This window comes from Delphinus delphis, chromosome 5, assembly GCF_949987515.2.
Source record: "Delphinus delphis chromosome 5, mDelDel1.2, whole genome shotgun sequence".
Classification (NCBI taxonomy): Eukaryota; Metazoa; Chordata; class Mammalia; order Artiodactyla; family Delphinidae; genus Delphinus; species Delphinus delphis.
In genome coordinates this window covers 94,599,863-94,612,647 of record NC_082687.1, presented here as the reverse complement: position 1 = coordinate 94,612,647, position 12,785 = coordinate 94,599,863, and the positions used below count along the sequence as shown (strand labels likewise).

Sequence of the window (12,785 nt, the reverse complement as noted above, 5' to 3'; positions counted from 1 at the left end):
TCTATAAATAGGGAATAAATTCATCCTTCTTTATCCTAATTATGGGGACTGCATTTAACCAAAGGCCCATGGAGGGAGAGTGTGAAAGTGGTAAATTCACCCCTAACCCCACACCATGGCACACAAAAAGAAGTAAAGGCTTAAGGCTTATTTAGGTACCTATCAATCATTTTGTGCAACCTGGAATTACTTATATACAAACAAATGGGTTCAAATCTGGGTCTTGACTGCATATCTGACACTTTCCTCTTCAAGTATGTTTCTTTTCTAGAGCTGCCAAGTCACCTCCTATCAGATACACTGTATCTCTATGGACTCTATTCAGCACTTGGTGAATGTTGAATATGCCTTAAGCAAAGCAGAATCTATTTCATTTGTGAAGAATAAATGACCATACTCTGTTCAGCATGTACAAAGCTGTTGGTTTATTCAGCTGGGAAGCTGGGGAAAGGCTTCCTTTGGGAATGAACAGCAAAAATGTGTTCATGAACAAGGCACTTGTACACACACACACACACACACACACACACACACACACACACACAGGAACATATTATGGTTACATAAACATCAACAGATTTTAATTTTTAGACCCCTCTACCTCTTCCCACCTTCCCCTAAAAAAAAAAAAAAAGAAAAAAAAAGAAACAAAGAAAGAAAGAAACAGGTTTTTTGTAACATTTTAAAAACCAACTTCATAGAACATCTACATAGGAACAGTTACTGATACATTCAGTTACACTAACATTATATGGTTTCAGTTCAGTAACAAATTTTCCATTAACAAGTATTTTTTTCTACCTACTATAATTCCCTCCTTTTTCCTTAAGAGGAGACAACTAAGGTTCAGCAGAAACTACTCATTAGGTTATAAACATTCTCCTCTCTCCTTAAAGTTGCTATACATTTATAGAATTTGTGATTCCATTAATGCTTCAATTTTTTGATGCCACACTGTATACAGCACTTAATTATGGAGAACAGGAAAAAGCAAAACTAAAATAAGGAGAGATATATATCTTTAACAATCTGTTTTCTGATTCCCTTTAGATGCCCAGTCAACCAGGATCACACAAAGGTTTCACTCTTTATTGTAGGTGTGTGAAAAGACTTACTGGTCTCATGCATTTTATGTATGTTGATTTCTACGTTTTGACTCATCTAAATAAACACAGCAAGATTCATTTACAAGGGTACATATGCTTTCTATTCAGCCAGAAAAAAAAATCTAAAGCTAGATGTAGAAAAACAATGATGCTAAAAAACTCTTCAACTTCAGACTGTATTAGGCTGAGAATTTCTGCAGTAAAGTTCCTGAAAAGTTTGCAATGGACATGGAAAGTGCATGAAGTACTGCTCCAGGGAACATCATACAGACGAAATACTTTAATCCACTAACATAAATGCTCTCTTAATTTTTTCCCATTGGTCTTTGGAATGGGTTTTATTTGCTCTTGACTAAAGTCTGGATGCCAAGATGCAGGAAATATATTGCCTACGGAACAGGAGTCTGTTTAATCCCCAGGTATGATCTTATAAGCCACTTTAGCTAGAGACTGCCTGGTGGGAGCCTATAAAATGTTTATGCTGTAACTGCAGGTTCCATAATAGGTTTGGAGCAGTGTAGGCTACTACTACACTACTGCACTCCCTCCCCCCAAAACAGGAACTCCTAAAGGGTGCCATATATAGGTCTACCAATATAAAAAGAGGGAGATAAATCCATATTCCCACCATTTTCTTTTATCTAGTTATTCAATTTAACTCAGCTACCTCCCTAGAAATGAGTATCAGAGAAAAGTATGCTCAGAAAGGTGTTACTGGGAGTAGCTAACTTACCGCTTTCCACAATGGCTACTCTGAAGGTTGGGTAACAAATGGGGTAGTGGCCTCCTTTTCCTTCCCATTAATAATTAGGTATCTAGTTAAGTCCATTAGACAGGCAGAGTAAACTGCGGGGAGAACTAAGTGTGGAGAATAGTCAACTTATCTCTTTTAATAAGGTCCCTTTTGACTAATTCTCTACTGAAGTTCTCATTTTAACCACAGGGTCTTTCAAAGTGAATGCTCACAATGCACATCTTCTGCACTGGAGTTACAGGACTCTTGGGTATTATATTCGGTACTTGATCATATTTTGGCATATCAGGACAGTTTGGTTGAGATGTTTGTTAGTTCCTCAACTGTGGGCTGTGTAACTGTATTCCTTTCTCAACTGGCAACACGAGAGATATGAGAAGGAATGGTGGATCTTTATAGTGATGCAGTTAGGAGTTTGTTAACTGCCTTTTGGAAGTCAGTGTAGGAGTAAGTAGTGTTGATGGGTTCAGTGCGGGTTGTTTCCTTAACTGTTTTAGTTAACCAGCCACAGCAACAACCAGAAACACATGAATTAGGAATTTGTTTTAGGTACTCGGGTATGGGAGTGGCTCTACTCAATGTTCGGCTCAACTGTTTGGTGGCAAATTGCAGTGCCCCATTTAGAGTGGCATGATCTCTAGAAAGCCGGCTGGGACTCATAAGGGGCTTTTGAAAAGGTGGGACTCCACAAGAAGCTAGAGGAGGCCATTCAGGAATTGGTTCCAGTTTGGGTACACAATGGGAGCAATGGGAGAGTCTTAGTCCTATCTCTCGTAGTATATGGACTGGTGTGCTAGCATCCAAGAGTTTAGCATGATACAACCAGGAATTAGGATTTAAAGGTTTCCAAGTTGTAGAATATTTTAAAAGGCACTTAACCTGCCAGGCAAGACTCTCAAGAGGTGTTAGGTTGGGCACCACAGGGTCCTCTTCTTCAGAGGAATCCCACTCTTCCCCAGAACTCTCATTTAGGTAGTTAGCATTTTCTTCTTCCTCACTTTCTGATTCTGATAAGGGGTCAGGAGAGGGATTTCTAGGACCCATTAGAATAGAACAACAGTATAGAAAAAAAGGTAACAGAAAAAGGTAACAATCTAAGCCAGTAAAACACTAACACTGGCAAATAGAAGCAGAAGATGAGAAATCCTTTCAATAGGATTCATTTGTCTGTTTCTCAGTCTGTTACACACACACAGTATGCCTCTGGCTCGCACCACTGTGCAGTTCTTCAAGATTATGTTGTATATTCTTCACTTACAAAGAAGACAGCTCAGTTCTCAGGACCAGTTCAGTGTGTAAAATTTAGTCACTTACCAGTGGCACAGGTCAGAGTCTCTCCTTCAAATCCTGGCTACCCAAGAAGAGAAGGGGTCCTCATCTAGGCAAGCTGATTTTCTTAGCATGGTCTCAACTGGTTGTGAAATTATGAAGAGACACTTTGTGTACTCTTTTTTGCTGGCAGAGATATTATATCTATTTCATAATAAAAAGAAACTCAGTGGTCGCCTTCTTTGTCCGCTGGTGCAGCAACTTTTGCGCAGAGAGATGGTGGGACGAGGTGTCAAGGATCTGTCTGGTGTGCACGGATCTGATGTTTTCCATAGGTGGTGCAAATGTCCTTGGAAACTGGTGACTTAGTTGTTGGACTATCTGGAAAGGTAGCCTTAACCTGTGAATGAGAAGACTAGAGACATGATATTAAAGCCTGAAAGCACTGGGTAACATTATTATCCATCTAACTTCATAGACTATCCAAGCACATGGTGTTGAGCAAGAAGCCTTATCAGCTTTCCCATCTCTAGCACATAAGTTTAGGCAGAGTTTCCTACTGGGAATGGATCCTACCAAGACAAAATTGGGAAGAAGAGCATGGGGCCACTTTAATCTTTTGTTGGTACATATCTGGGCTAGTTTGTTTTTTATCATGCAGTTCTAGCCCAGGAAATTACTTCTGCAAGAGCAGATCCCTTATGCTCCAAACTCCAAATAGGGAGCTATAAAAGATATCTTTTTTATCTTTAGAGGTGCTTGTTGGGATTAGTTCTAGGGGACCTGTGCTGGTTGTAGAGCTGGTTGTAGAACTCTTGCTGGGACCCCAGAGGTTGTGGTCCTATGACCATACTCTACAGATAATGAGGGAAGATGGCAGGTATAAATCTTAATATAGCAGGAGTTAAAATGAATATAAACAGCTTAAATTGACAATTGAAAGGCAGACACTCAGACTGGATCAACCAAACAAAACAAGATTTAACAATATGCTGCTAACAAAAGATATTTTAAAGCAAAAAGAACCAAAAAAGGTCAAAGCTAAAAATATGAAAAAATATATATCAGGTAACTGTGGACCAGAATAAAGCTGGGACAGCAATCTTAATATCCAACAAAAAATATTTCAAGGCAAAAAAATATAAGGGACAAAGATTGATGATAATACTAGTAAAAGGAAAACAATGAAAGTGATACACTCATCATAAACATCTATGACCCTAAAAGCACATCCTCAAAATTTCTCTAGTAACAACTAATAGAACTGACAGGGGAATATAAGCAGGGATACAAACATTCTGAAAAAGTTAAAATATTAATATACTTTAGGTATTATATTATTTAAGTATACAAAACTCTATACCAAACAGAACAGATATTAAGTACACACATATACACACACACACACACACACAAATAGTTCATGCATTAGGTTATAAAGTATAACTAGATTCCAAAGGGTCAATTTCATTTAGACTAAATTCTCTAACCATAATGCAATAAAAGTAGATATTAAAGGTTAGTTAAAAGTAATCCTGTTAGGAAACTAAATAGCTCATGAATCAATAAAATGGAAATCATAAAAGATATTAGATATAAAACTGAATAATAATATAACCTCACAAGCAAACATTTGTGGGGTATGGCCAAACCAGTACCTAGAAGAAATTTATAGCTTTAAATACATTGATGAGGAAACAAGGAAGTTTAAATACGCACAAGTTAAGCATTCAATTCAAGACAATCTAAAAGCGCAACAGCAAAATAAGCAGAAAGGAAATAATAAAGGCAGCAATTAAATAGTATATAAACGAATAATAGAGTGATAAAACTGAAAGACGGTTTTCTGAAAATATGAATAAGAAAAACAAAACTGGTGAGAGTTATCAGGAAAGAGATTTTAAAATACCCCCCCAAAATTAAAAACATAATATATGCTAAAAAGTGAAAACCTAGATAAAATGGCTAAATTCTAGAAGAATATAAAATACTAAAATTTGTACAGGAAGAAATAGATAACTTGAATAAAACAGACCAGTATTAAAGAAACTCAAAAGGTAACAACCTATTAAAAACACCAGGTGCAAATGGTTTTATAAGAGAGTTCCACTAAACTTCCAAGGAAATTAATACATATTTTATATAAATTGTTCCAGAAAAAAGAAAAATAGCATAAAACTCCTTTTATGAGGATAATAAAATATTAATTCCAAATCTAGAGATGAAGCAAATAAGAAAGGCTCATTTCACTTGCAAAAATTTCAAATATTACCTAACAAAATGTAATAGTGTATTAAAGAAAAAAAGAATGTCACAATCATATAGAGCTTATCATAGGAAAGCAAGAATATCTCAACTTCATAAAATTTATAAATATAAGTCACTACAGCAATAAATTAGATAATTTTATTAACTATGGATATTTAACCGTTCTTGGTTCTTGATCAACACCTATTTATGTTTTAAAAAACAAAATGCTCTTACCAAACTAGGAAGAGAAAGTTACTTTCTCAACAAGGTAAAAATTATCTATGAAAAACTTTCAACAAATATCCTAAATGAGAAACTTCAGATATATTCCCTTTAAAAATGAAATTAGGGAATTCCCTGGTGGCGCAGTCGTTAGGAATCCGCCTCTCAATGCAAGGGACAAGGGTTCTACCTGTGGTCCAGGAAGATCCCACATGCCGCGGAGCAACTTAGCCCGTGCGCCATGACAACTGAGCCTGAGCTCTAGAGCCCGCGCGCCTAGAGCCCGTGCTCCACAAGGAAGAATAGCCCCCGTTCGCCACAACTAGAGAAAGCCTGAGTGCAGCAACAAAGACCCAACGCAGCCAAAAATAAATTAATTAAAAAAAAGAAATTAGATAAGGATGATAAGGACTGATATTGTATAACAAAGTACCAGTGTAACAAAGTACCAAAGTTCTAATCAATGTTTTTTTTAAAAAAGGTGTGAGAACTGGAAAAAAGATATAAAACTACTAATTTACAGATGATATGGTCATCTAACATTAAAAAAAGCCTAACTTATAAACTATTAGAGCTAATAAAAGAGTTCAACAAAGTTCCTGGATCTGAGATTAACCTATGACTATTCATTAATTTATTTATATAGCACTTAAAATTTTCCAGGTACTATTCTAGGAACTGCACAAATGTTAACTCATTTAAAATTCTCCTAACAATCCTATAAGATAGGTACTTTTATTGACCCCATTTTATACATGAGGCTTAAGCTACCTGTCCAGGGTCATATATCTACTAAGTGATAGAATCAGGATTTGACCCCAGGCACTCTTAACACCAGCAATACTAACCATGAAATGTATTACATACATCACTTGCACAATAGGGGCAAAATACAAAACCTATAAAGGGTTTAAGAACTAATCAATAATATGCGAGACCTCTATGAAGAAGACTGTAAAATTCTAATGAAGGACATAGATGATTTAAAATAGACAGACATTCCATGCTCTTGGATGGAACAATGAATATTATAAAGAACTTTTTTCCAAATTAATTTATACAATTCCAATATGTTAAGAATAAAATTCCACATATAGCTAAACAAACTATTTAAGCAGAAGAGTAAAGTAAATATCATGGCCTACAAGATATTAACACATATTATTACACGTTACAGAAGCCACAGAAATTAAAGTAGGGTGGTTAGTATAAGAACAAATAGTCCAATGGAACAAAGCTCAGAAATAGAGCCACATAAGACTTAAGAATGTAGTATACAGTAAAGTTGGCACATAAATCAAGGGGGAATGAATGCATTTAGTATGTAGTAATACTGGTAAAAACTGGCTCATTACATGAAGAAAAATAAAACTGTACACCTATATAATGCCACATACAAAGGAGGACTCATGACAGGTTAAAGACCTAAATGAGAATTGTAAAACTATATAGTTAAGAGAATATAATGCAGGAGAATATCTTTGTGACTTAGGGCCAGAGAAGCACTTCTTAAAAAAACATAACGCACAAGACCAAAATACGATGAATTCAATCACATCAAAATTAGTATTTTTGGATTGAACTAAACACATCAAGAACAAAGTTAACTACAAATCAACAACCACCAAAAAGGTAGCAGTCTCAATAAAGAAATGGACAAAGGACAAAAATATCCAATTTACAGAAGAGAAAATCCACAGGCCATTAACTATATGATGAGTAAATAGATATCACACTATTCTATTATTTTGGTAAAAATTAGAAAGCTGGAAAAAGCCAAGTGTTCGTGAGGGGACTAAAGGAACTCCCTTAGAAACCTGCACTACTGGTGGGATTACAGACTGGGGTAACCTTTCTGAAGAGCAATCTGGCAGCACTACTTAGTCAAACTATTTGCACAACTCATGATGTAGGAATTCCACTCTTGGGTATATATAGCAGAGAAATTCTCCATAAGACCAACATGTACTCTGGGGAGTCATCTTTGATGGTAAAGAAATAGAAGCATTCCAGGCTTCCATCACTGGAGGAGTGGATAGGTTAACGTGTTAAAAGCACATTAGAAGTATACATAGCAACATGGATGGACTAAAGGCATAGGTCTGAACGAAAAAAGCAAAACCAAAATATCAAGATCCCACTCATGCCATCATGTAGCAATGATTTCTAAAATGAAAGTTAGTAAACATCTCTAGTTTCAAATACACAATGAAGTGGATATGGTCTGGCTTCGTGTCGGTACTATTCCTCTAAAAAACATTTCTCTGACTTCTACTCATTCTTTATCTAATTTAGTTCTCTGCAGTGTCCGGCACATATTAGGGGCTTAGCAAATTTTTTGGAAAAATTAATGAGAGAATGATGAAGGCCTGCTGTAAGTAACTATACAAGCATGTTTCACTTTTATTCTAGGGAGACAAAAATTCCTAAATTATATTCAGGTGATTTGGTAGTATGTTGTACAAAGACAAATGAAACAATTTTTTTAAACAAGATCAACAAAGATAATGCTACTAAAGCAATATAAAGGTCACTGCTTATAACTTCATCTTTAAGAACATGAGTGCAAATACTTTTAAAAGTTTATAATATTATTACCTACTTCAATCTGAAAACAAAAGGAAAATTTAAAACATACCGTAAGTATTTTATTGAGACAGGTGTTAACTTTTTTAAAAAACTAATTATTTATTTATTTATTTATTTTTGGCTGTGTTGGGTCTTTGTTGCTGCACCCGGGCTTTCTTTAGTGTGGCGAGTGGGAGCTACCCTTCGTTGCGGTGCATGGGCTTCTCATTGTGGTGGCTTCTCTTGTTGCGGAGCACGGGGTCAGTAGTTGTGCCTCCCGGGCTCTAGAGCACAGGCTCAGTAGTTGTGGCGCACGGGCTAGTTGCTCCGCGGCATGTGTGATCTTCCCGGACCAGGGCTCGAACCTGTGTCCCCTGCATTGGCAGGCGGATTCTTAACCACTGCACCACCAGGGAAGTCCCCAGGGGTTAGCTTTTAATTCTTCTGTCCTCTTATATTTTTACTATTTTCATTTCAACCAGATTCCATTTGCATGATTATTGATTGGCTATACTTCAGTAATTATGTTGCTCAAAGCATTCTTTAAAAGGCTCACCCTACTTTTTTTTGTTAAGCAAAAATAAAACAAAGTTTCTTTGAAGGCATATGTAAATTCTAGAGTGAACCCATCACTGTTACCTCTTTACATTCCATGAGTAATACCCTCATATCAAAAGTGAATTAACCACTTACTCTGTACACTCCCATGCATAATTTACTTTGAAAGAACCATTTTTCTGTAATTTCAGAACTAAATAGCCTTACCATACGAATTAGTTAGTTTGCTTAGTTTAGTTGCTACAGTGTGTTCTTTTCCCTATAGCATTTAGAGAAAAAGTCAAGACACAGGTAACCTAAAGGCAGTGAGTTTAAGCTTAATATAGCATCTTTTTTTTTTTACCAGTTTTATCGAGGTATAATTAACAAATTACATATATTTAACATGTACAATGTGATGCTTTGATATACGTATTCACTGTGAAATGGTTACACAATCAAGCTAATTAACATACCCATCACCTCAGTTACTATATATTTTTTTTTGCATGTGATGATAACACTCGAGATCTATTCTCAGCAAATTTCAAGTATACATGATCAACTATAGTCATTATGATGTACATTAGGTCTCCAGAAAGTCTGTATGCTTTGATATCTATTTCCTCCACCCGCTAGCCACTGATAACTCCCATTCTACTCTTTATTTCTATGAGTTCAACTTTTTAAGATTCCACATATAAGTGGGATCATACAGTATTTGTCTTTCTGTGTCTCGTTTATTTCACATGGCAGAATGTCCTCCAGGTTGACCCATGTTGTTGTAAGTTGCAGGATTTCCTTCTTTTTAAAGACTTAATTGTGTATGTATATAAATGTCACATCTTCTTTATTCATTCATTCATTGATGGACACTTAGATTATTTCCATATCTTGGTTACTGTGAATAATGCTGCAATAAACATGGGAATGCAGATGTATCTTTGAGATAGTAATTTTATCCTTTGAATATATACCAAGAAGGGGGATTGCTGGATCATATGATAGCTCTATTTTTACTTTTTTGAGGAACCTCCATATTGTTTCCCACCAGTGTGTATAAGGGTCCTAATCCTCACCAACACTTGTTATCTTCTGACTTTTAGATAACAGCCATCCTGACAGGTGTGAAGTGATACCTTATTGTGGTTGTGATTTGCATTTCCCTGATGATAAGTGATGTTGAGCTCCTTTTCATATACATGTTGGCCATTTGTAGGTGTTCTCTGGAAAAATGTCTATTCAGGTCCTTTGCTCATTTTTAAAGCAGGTTATTATTAATTTTTTTGCTACTGAATTATATGAGTCCTTATATATTTTTGATATTAACATCTTACAGGATATATGGCTTGAAAATATTTTCTTCCATTCCAAAGGCTGCCATTTTTGTAATCTAGTATCTTTTTTTTTTAACTTTTCAGATAATGTTCCAAAAATACTGAACAAAAACATGTTATTAATCCCCCCTGCCCAAGCTGGTCAAAATATACTTAGGCTGACCTCTGGTGGCCAGATGCCTCATCCCTCAGTAATGACAAAATGGTATGAAGTCACCTCTCATTTGTGGGTAACCAAATAAAATATGGTAAATGAAATAATATTGTTAGAAATTTCACAGTTAAACAAAGCAACAAAGGTAGCAGGCACCCAAAGCATAAGGAGAGCTGAGCAATTAAAGGCCACAAAATAAGAAAAATTTCTCCAAATATTAGTTTGTTCTAACTTTTAGTTCAGCAGTTGATTTTACATGAAAAACAAATGGTATATTCAGTGGTTCCCAAAGTAAGAATAGTTATACACTAATACTGTAGTCACTAGCCCCATGTTTATTGAGCAGTTTGAAATGTAGCTAGTGTAAAATAATTCCCAATTCCAAAGACTTAATAGGAAAAAAAAGAATGTAAATTAACTCATCAATATAATTTATGTTGAGTACATGTTGAAATGATACTTTGGATATAGCTGGTTAAAAAATTAATGCCCGTTCTAGGTTTCTTTCACCACAGCTGTCTAGGTATTCTACATTTTAGCTATAGTGAGATTATAAATGTTATCGACTATATTCCATGCACTCTTAAACCTCTGCTTTCCCTCTAGCTGATTAACCTAAAATACCCACCCCTCTTGCCTTTTCAGAAATTAGACATTTTGATAATTTTGAAATTATGGGCAACCCAATATTTACTATTACTGCTACCATATTTACTATTTTAACTAGCATTTGAATACCTGCAATGTTTCAGGAATTAGGACTATGAAGAGAATAGATGAATAAATTATGGCATGCTCATACAATAGAATTCTAGAGCAACCTATATGTACCTCAGTTTCCTCTTCTTAAAAAGACGGAAAGAATTTACAAGGGTTGTGCCTAAGGATTAAATGAAGTAAAGTGCTTAGAACAGTGTCTTGGCATATAAGGTGATGAAATAAAATTCATACTTTATGGCAAGACAAGAAAAATTTAAACGTAAAATTTTTCTCTGCCTGTTTTGGGCCTCCTCCCTCCCCTTTAGTGTGTGTTGTGTATCTGCACTAACCAAACCTCCTTAGGAGATAACCTTCCTTAATCTTGTAAGGAGTCAAGATGACCCATGACCTACTACTCTCTTTGTAACTATAGATCTGGATTGTGTAAACTGTCAATAATACGTCATTTGACGTATAACCCTTTGTCTCAAAAACATATATTACTGGGCTTCCCTGGTGGCGCAGTGGTTGAGAGTCCGCCTGCCGATGCAGGGGACACGGGTTCGTGCCCCGGTCCGGGAAGATCCCACATGCCGCGGAGCGGTTGGGCCCGTAAGCCATGGCCGCTGAGCCTGCGCGTCCGGCACCTGTGCTCCACAACGGGAGAGGCCACAACAGTGAGAGGCCCGCGTACCGCAAAAAACAAAAAAAAAACAAAAAAAACCCCATATATTACTGTGCTTAAGACCTCAAAAGGGCAGGACAGTCCTGAGCTTCCTGAAAGATTGTCTCACAGGTTATAACCCTCAGATTGGCTTGAATAAAATTCTCCGTTTCTTTCCTAGATCAACCATTGGTTAATTTTTCCTCGACAATGGGTCCAAAAGGTGTTGTTATGGTTATGAAAATATCAATATGAATAAACCTCAAAAATAATACTGAGTGAAAAAAGCAAGTTGCATACATAGGATCATTCATATAATGTTAGAACATGAAAACAATACAAGATACTTATTCAGAGATTTATTCAGATATCATTAATACATAAAAATTAACAGTAAATTCAGAAAATCCATTGCTGCTAGGGAGGAAAGGTAGTCCAACAGGAAAAAAGGCGTACAGGCTGCTTTGTAATCTATTTCTTTAGATGTTAATAATTGTCTCAAATAATTCCATTAAAGAACAGTTTAAATAAAGACTTAGTTCCTGCCGGAAGGCACTCCAAATTTCTTTATCTTACCATTACCCTAAACTCTTTTTCCATTCTGTGTTGAAAACACTGCCGTTATGCACCTCTGTAAACAGGCCTCGAAAGCCGGTACATCTAGAACAAGCTGTACCTAAATTAACCCGTGCCTCTCTTCCCATACTGCCTTACACGTTTGCAGACTCTCCACCAGACGCGGACCTAAGGCTTAAAAATACTGCGGCCCGCCTCCATCTGGAGACCTCGGAACATCCTCCCTTCCAGTAGAAACCAGGCCGCCGCCCAGCACTCCCGCACGCCCTAGCTCTCCCTTCTTGACGGATCTCCGAACGAATCCCTCCTCCCCTTCAGCGGGGGCAGGGATTCGTCCCCTCAGCAGATTCCCTTTCTCACCCAAGAAGGATCCGTTCTTCTTCCTCGCCTCACTCCCAGCCTCAAGACACGACTAAGCCTGGCGCCACCAGCTCTGATCCAACAGTCACTCCGCCGTAAGGCTCGCACTCCGGTGGATACCACTTCCGGGGGCGCCAACTCCTCCTCCTCTTAGAAACGCCACTTCCCACTCGGAAAACGGTTTAAAAGACCCTAAGCGCAAGCGCCCCATCGGTGGGGTTGAAGGGGGTGGTCCCATCTCTTCCCACTCTCGCCGCTCTAAACTCTCGCGATAGTCTCGCGTATTTCC

The 12,785-nt window shown here is 37.0% G+C and overlaps 1 protein-coding gene across 2 annotated transcripts; it reads right to left on the bottom strand.

Annotated features, from left to right (window-relative positions):
- Positions 1-411: 411 nt before the first annotated feature.
- DCAF16 (DDB1 and CUL4 associated factor 16) lies at positions 412-12,698 on the bottom strand. Of its 2 annotated transcripts, none has more exons than XM_060012769.1 (2): positions 12,497-12,698; positions 412-3,544 (listed from the first exon to the last, which is right to left on the bottom strand). In XM_060012769.1, exon 2 carries the CDS (start codon positions 2,902-2,904, stop codon positions 2,254-2,256), a length of 651 nt encoding a protein of 216 aa, XP_059868752.1. In that variant the 5' UTR covers positions 2,905-3,544; positions 12,497-12,698; the 3' UTR covers positions 412-2,253. The 2 variants fall into 2 exon arrangements, with proteins under 2 accessions (XP_059868752.1, XP_059868751.1); XM_060012768.1 differs by having other exon boundaries at positions 412-3,529.
- Positions 12,699-12,785: the final 87 nt, after the last annotated feature.